The sequence below is a fragment of the Belonocnema kinseyi genome, chromosome 3 (genome assembly GCF_010883055.1).
Source record: "Belonocnema kinseyi isolate 2016_QV_RU_SX_M_011 chromosome 3, B_treatae_v1, whole genome shotgun sequence".
Classification (NCBI taxonomy): domain Eukaryota; kingdom Metazoa; phylum Arthropoda; class Insecta; order Hymenoptera; family Cynipidae; genus Belonocnema; species Belonocnema kinseyi.
Window position 1 is genome coordinate 79,647,212 of NC_046659.1, and position 7,415 is coordinate 79,654,626.

At 28.3% G+C, this 7,415-nt stretch overlaps 1 protein-coding gene across 1 annotated transcript in view; it reads right to left on the minus strand.

Moving 5' to 3' along the window:
• Positions 1–4,403: 4,403 nt before the first annotated feature.
• The window catches only part of LOC117168844 (choline O-acetyltransferase), a 224,602-nt gene continuing 221,590 nt past the window's right edge, over positions 4,404–7,415 (minus strand). Inside the window, exon 11 of the mRNA XM_033354700.1 lies at positions 4,404–4,715. Within this exon, the coding sequence (XP_033210591.1) occupies positions 4,509–4,715 (207 nt within the window). The 3' untranslated portion in view covers positions 4,404–4,508. The remainder of the gene's footprint in view (positions 4,716–7,415) is intronic.

Consider the following 7,415-nt stretch of genomic DNA (forward strand, 5'->3'; position numbering starts at 1 on the left):
TTGATACTAAATCAAAATGAGTTAAATTCATCCATAACATACGAATGCTCAATAAAGTAGTTGAATCATCATACAAAACAAATTCATTTTTTAACAAATCAGTTGCCTTTTCAACCAAAAAAGTTAAATTTCTATCTAAAGAGATGAATTTTCAAACACCTTTTAAGCTGACTGGAATTATTCCTAATATTTTCAAATTTTTTAAAAATTAAGAAAATGGCTTTTAAATCTTCCATATTTTTGTCGCCATTTTTATTAATCTTACAAACGTTTTAGAAATATTTTTAAATTCATTTGAAAAATTTATTTTTCAAAATACAACGTCATAAAAAATGTTTTTAGGAATCTTCAAAAAAGTTTTTTTTTCTTCTAAATATCTCTTAAGGTAAATGTGCCAATCTTCGTCAATGCATGGGTTCTCAGCAAAAATGTTTTTTTTCTTAAGATCTATTGCCGACATGGACATAGGAAACACGGGACTAGGCATGCCATCCTAACTTGGTCAAGCGGGGTTGAATCCACGGGAGGGGGAGAATTCCGTGAGTGGGGAGAGCCGCCATCTTACGATGTGCCATTTGATTATGCGTACGAGCATTTTTGCCGGCAAACTGTGCATGAAAATATAAACATGTGGGCGCTGCCATCTTTGTCGCGGGACATCAAAAGGTGGTGGACCTCCCCCCTCATTGCATCAACCCCGCAATGGAATGCCTAGTCCCTTGATTCCTATGTCCATGATTGCCGATCACTCACACATCGAAGGGTCGATAACTGAAGCAGTCGGATTTCCGACTTGCCGATAACCCATGCATTCTCATATTTATAACTTCGAACTTCTTATAATATTCATTCTAATAGGATATGTTACAAGTAATAAGTAATTTAAATGTCTAAAGGTACACTTTATTCAATAAAACCCATTTCTTAAGCTTTAAATATTTTTAATATAGTTTTTTAAGTATATATAAATATGAATTTCGCCTCAAGCTTCCGAAAACTGGCACACTTACCTTACTATGTGCATTAATAATATGAGTGATGTTCTTTTGATTTTAAAATAATTTAAAACAATTCGGAAGTTACTAGAATCTGTTATACATTTTTTTAAACTTACAAAACTAAAAAAAATAACTTAAAAATCTTTTTAATTCTTTTTCTATATTTGATGAAATTATTCTGAATGGCTTGTAATCTTTTTCAAATTTCTCTTCAAATTAATGTCTCAAAATAAAAAATCATTTAAAATTTTCCCAGGAATTTTAAGAATTTTTATTTTGTTTTCTTGAAACGTTTGAAAAAACCTCATTTTTACAAAATCTTTTAAAATCTACAAGTTGTTTAACACCTTTCGAAATCTTTTCATGACAAATGTTTTCAAATTTATTCAGAACTTGAAAAAATTTGTTTAATCTTTTAAAATAATTGAAATAAAATTATTTATTTGGAAATTTCTAGTTACAAAACTGATAGATATTTTAACTTTTTTAGGTAACTTCAAAATTGTAAAATAAGTTTCAATGCTAGAAAAATTTCTTGGAATTCAGAACATTTTTGGTCAAAATTCTGGACTACCGGCGGGATTTTTGAAAAATTGTGACTTCACTCGAAATAGGGGTAAGATTATTTTCTTTCTATTTCCTAGAATCTAATAGTAGTTTAGTTTACGAAGGGATAGCGTGATAGATGATAAGAACTATCGTCGACTACTCTAAACATGAAGAGAGTGTGCGTCGACCTACCTAAGAATTGGACAAGAGTTTACTGTGCGGGCGCCAAGTAGAGCTACTGGCCAGTTTTAAAATGCAACACACAAGACCTAGAGCTCGTGGAGAATTAATTTCCGAGAAAAAGATTTTTTTGTTTAAATTAAAGTTGAATTTAACTAAAAATGAAATGATGGATATAAATATAATTTAAATTTAAATTTAGGCTCGTAATTTAATTTATCATAAATACAGGCCTCGAACTCACGTCACTATTGACAACTTTTTTGAAACAATGCAATTTAAATTTATTTAAACGTTTTTACATTTTTTAATATTTTAACATTTTTTAATTATTATAAAAAGATATGTAAAGACTTCAAGATTTTATACGGGATTTAAAAATATTTCCGAGCATTAAAAAAAATTTTAATCATATTTAACTACTGAATTCTTAGAAATTAAAAAAAAAGAGAAGAAAAACGAGGATCTCAAGATCCAATTTCAACAATTCACTCTTAAAGGTCTTTAATTAAATTACAAAAATTAAGTGAAAAGAGGAATGAAAAAGAAGCGGATTTCAACGGATTTCAAAGATTTTAAGTGATTTCAAATCAAGAGATACAGACTTCAAGTGATTTAAAATATTTCTTCTTGAAGTCTTCTTAAAGGATTTCAAGAACAAAAAGATTGCATGGCAATAGTTTTCAAACGTTTTTAAAAATGTATGCTACTGCTGAAACTATTTTGAATTTCTTAAATGAGTAGACCGAGGCCTGAAAATAATTAATTTATTCTTCTTCTCAGTAGTTTTTTGCATAAGATAGATCAGAATATCCAGAAATTTCGAAGAATGAAATTGATGAAATTTTAATAATAGTTTTTGGTTTTTTGGGTTGGAATAAATAATACTGACTTTTCTGGAAATTCTGAAACTCATAGCTTCAATTATTTTCTCCAATCACCGAATTATGATCTGAAAGATATTGCGACCAGGCTAGCTGCTATAACCATAGTACGTTTGATCAATCTACAAAATTTTCTACTAAATGCAACGACTTATGTTATACAATTGACTCAGTCGTGTCGCTGATTATTATGATATGCAAAAACATGAATCTCAACAATTCTTCAATGGATTCCACAATTCCATAATTTTTAATGTTAATTCCTGTCTTAAATTTACTCCACAGTTTTGTCATTTAAACTCTGGTGACGTTCTGCATTTTAATCTTAATTTTTTTCTTGCATTTATTGTAAAGTTATGTTCTTGAATTTCTAGTAAGATTTTGTCCTTGGATTTTCTGCATAACATTCACAATTTATTGCACATTTTCGTATTTTATGATTTTACTATTTTATTATCATTTCCATCCCGAAGCGTACCTGAGATTTGTTGAGGTTTATGTTGACTTAAATCTGTATATTGCCCAGTATTTATTATCTACTTAACTTACGCACTCTTTAAACTTACAATCCAAACAAGAATTCCAACTTAAAGTTTTTAATTATGCTTGATAGTCTATCATATCAATTTTTTACTTTCAATAACTTCAAAGATAATTAAATTTATTAGATGTACACATTAAGTCGGTGCCTTTATCAAATTAAAATTACCGAATTAATTTGTAGACCTAATAGTTTACTTTCTCAATTTATCTGTTAAATTGTTGTTAAATATAAAAACAGGAAATTTGATGAATTGTTAAATTGTAAAAAAAAATTTCTTGCTAGCAAAGCTTTTTTTATCGTTTATCAAAAAACCAAATGTCGTATAATTCGACAATTTATAATCCCACTGTTGAAGTTGAAGATAAAAAGAAATAAAAATGGTCTTCGAAACATTTTTTGTACTTGAACTTTGAATTTAATTTTTAAATATAGATGACGAGTGTCTTTGTTCGATAGAATATGAAGTCAACTATTTTATCTAATAAGTGCGCATACACAATTTCTTCTATTCTCTTCTATAGAGTAACATTCTCTTATACTATAGATAATATAATTAATAATGTTATAATCAGTGCTTTAACTAATCGAGGTTTCGATAAATACTTTCATTTGTTAACGAGTCTAGTTATTTATCATCATCAAGACTTGATTCTTATCGAGTGACGAGGCAGAAAACAAGTGCAGTCCTCCTCCATTCAGCGATGAACAAAACGTGATTATATATCTATTTATTTATTTTTCAGAAGCAATTTTTATCAAGCCAAGAGGAATGACTTTTTTCTTAATTATCTATAAAAAATCTTTCGTTTAAAATGAAAACATACAATTCCAGTTTTAGTAAATAAAATCTAAAGAAATATTAATTGACATTTGATAATCACTTCTGTTCTTATTTACAATAATTAATTGTATCTCTTTCACATTTTGCCCACCGCTCTTTTCATTTTCCATATACAATAAATTTTCTTTTTTTTAAAGCGTAAATATAGTTACATATAGTACCATTGTTTCAATTCTTTTACTTCTGTTTTATCGTGCTCACTTGCTTTTCATTTCCATCAGAAAGATCCGAATTGCATCAAATATTCCAAAGTCTTTTTTTCTTCGATTTGCAATATTTTCTCTACTTCAAATAAATATTTCTAGAACTAGAAAGTAATTTCATTGATCAATCTTCTGTCCTTATGTTTTGCTTTAAACAATCTATAAATATATTGACTTCTTGTTCTCTATTTTTTGTTTTTTTTTGTGACTTTGAGACATTTTTAAAAGTAATTATTTTAAGAGAATTTTCGTAAGGGTAGACTTGGTCTGATAAACTTTTACTTCTTTTATAAATTAATTTGTGAGCTATCATTGCGTAGTATTTTTTAACATCGAAGCCATATCCTGCAGGCTGCGTTCGAGAGCTTGTGCAAAACGCTTTGCACTTGTTCTTCCATCACTGTGAAAAGCCGAAATGGAAAATACAAAGCCGTTTTTCCGCAAATTGTAAGCACAGCCATAACCATCGGGAACTACTGGTCCATATCCAGCAATTGCGCCGTTTTTCGTTGTTATCTTAATGAAAATAATTGAATCATTATTTCAGTAATAATGAACTAATTTGTAAAACACCAGGGTGACCGCAGGTCAGGGTAAAACGGGAAATCAGGAAAAAGTCAGGCATATAAGTAACAGTCAAGAATAATCAGGGCTTTTTGAGGATAAAGTAACTATAGTCACTTTTTGCAATAAAAGGATCACTTTAGTCACTTTTTTCAATAAATTAGCTCATAGGTTAACCTTTATTGAATTCATGTCTGTACCTATTTGTGAATTTTTTTGAATTTTTCAAAAGTATTTATGAGTATATTACAAGATTCCTTCCATTTTAAACATATCTGAATAATTTGAAAGGATTGCAAAGGAATAAAAAACTTTAGAGTATTTTTAAAAATTCCAAGGAAATTTCAAGGTCATTAAAATGTTTCAAGGGATTCCATAATATTTTAAGGGATTAGAAATATGTGAGAGTATTCAAAATTATTTCGAGGTATTTTCAAAAGATTATAAAATTTTCAAGGATTTGAATGATTTTAAGGGATTTAAAAAAAAGTTCATACGGTTTTGAAGAATTTCAGATGATATTGAACGATTTTAAATATTATAATATTATTTTAATGGATTTCAAAGTCTTCGTTTACTAAAAATGAGAGATTTCGTGGGATTGCAAAAGTTTTTAGAATATTTTACAAGATTTCAATAAATTGTCAATAGAATTTACCAAGTTTCAAGAGATTTGAAAAAATTACAAAGGTTTCTAATGTTTTAGGATATTTTAAAATATTCGAAAGAATCTTCAATATATTTCAATAATTTGAAGGGATTCCAATAGATTTGAAAGATTTTAGGGTATTTTAGAAAATTCCCAGCAATTGTCGAGAGCTTTAAAAAGCGTCAAAGGATTCTTGAAGATTTCAAAGAATTAAAAATATTTCCAGGCATGGACGTAGGAAACAAGGGACTAGGCATGCCATTGCGGGGTTGATGAAATGAGGAGGGAGGTCCGTCACCTTATGATGTCGCGCGAAAAACATGGCAGCGCCCACATGTTTATATTTTCATGCACAGTTTGTCGGCAAAAATGCTGGTGCGCATAATCAAATGGCACATCGTAAGATGGCGGCTCTCCCCACTCATGGAATTCTCCCCCTCCCGTGGATTCAACCCCGCTTGCCCAAGTTAGGATGGCATGCCTAGTCCCGTGTTTCCTATGTCCATGTTTCCAGATATTACAAAAGATGCCAAAGAATCTTCATTAGATTTTAATATTTTGAAGGAATTCTGAAGGATTTGAAAGATTTTAGGGTATTTTTAAAGATTAAAAGGAATTTTCAATAGATTTCAATCATTTGAAGGGATTTCTAAAAATGTTAAAATATTAAAAATATTTCCAGGTATTTCAAAAGATGCCAAAGAATCTTGAGTAGATTTCAATAATTTGAAGAGATTTCGAAAGATTTTAAAGGATTTGAAATATTTTCGGTTATTTTATAAGATACCGAAGAATTTTCACAGGATTTCAATAATTTTAAGGAATTAAAAAAATTCAAAGGATTTGATATATTTCTGATCTTTTAAAATATTCCTATGAATCTTGAATAGAATTCAATAATTCGAAGGTATTTTTGAAAATTCCTTGGAATTTTCAAGAGCTTTATAAATTGTCAAGGGATTTCAAAAGATTTCAAAACATTTGAAATAGCTCCAAGTGTTTTAAAAGATACCGAAACATTTTCAATATAGCATTTAAATAATTTCAAGGGATATAAAAAAAGTCAAATATTTTAGGGTATTTTTAAAAATTGCAAGAAATTTTCAAACGCTTTAAGGTCTTTCAAGGGATTTCACCAGACTTTACAAGATTTGAACTATCTTTAAGTATTTTTAATAGGAAATATCATTACATTTCCTAGAATTTTACAGAATTTTATGATATTTTTATGAATTTCAAAGCATGTTTTCAGAGAATTAATCTCTTAAATGTTTTTCATTGTCTTCATTTTTCTTAATTCACTTAATTCTATTTACTTCAATGGATTTTTTTAGTTCTTTAAATTAATCCTGAAGTCTTTTGAACTCACCATGAAATCTTAGGCATTTTATCAAATTCAATTCCCTTACATTTTCTAATTTAATTTTAATTTTACGGAATTTAATTCATTAAAAATTTTTTTTGAATTGTTTTCAATTCACTTGACTTTTTTTTTAATTTGCGATGAATTTTTATGAATTGTATGGAATTTTTTCGATTTCCTTTGAATTTCTCTAAATTCGGTTTAATTTTACTGAAATAATTAAATTTTTTTGATTTTATTTCCAGTTAATTTGAATTCCTTTTTCAATTTAAAAGAACATTAGTCACATTATTGATCCACATTAGTCAATTTTTTGTAGGAAATTAGTGACTGTCGGGCACTTTTTGCGATTAAAAATAAAAAATTTCTCACTTTTTTCAAGTAAATTAGGCTGTGGTAGCCCTGAGGATAATAGATATTAAAACTTTATAGATTTAAATTAAAAACTGTTTAACTCGATTTCTAAAAGATTTTATATTAAAAATGATACAAGAATAGAATGTTGTTCTTTAAATATTAATGGCCAGGAAAAATGAAAAATTAGTCGGGTAAAAGGCAGGGTATTTAGAAAATGGAGTTTTGCGGCCATCCTGAACATGGAAAAATCATTAATTTGGTAGAAAACCGCTTTTTAATTTAT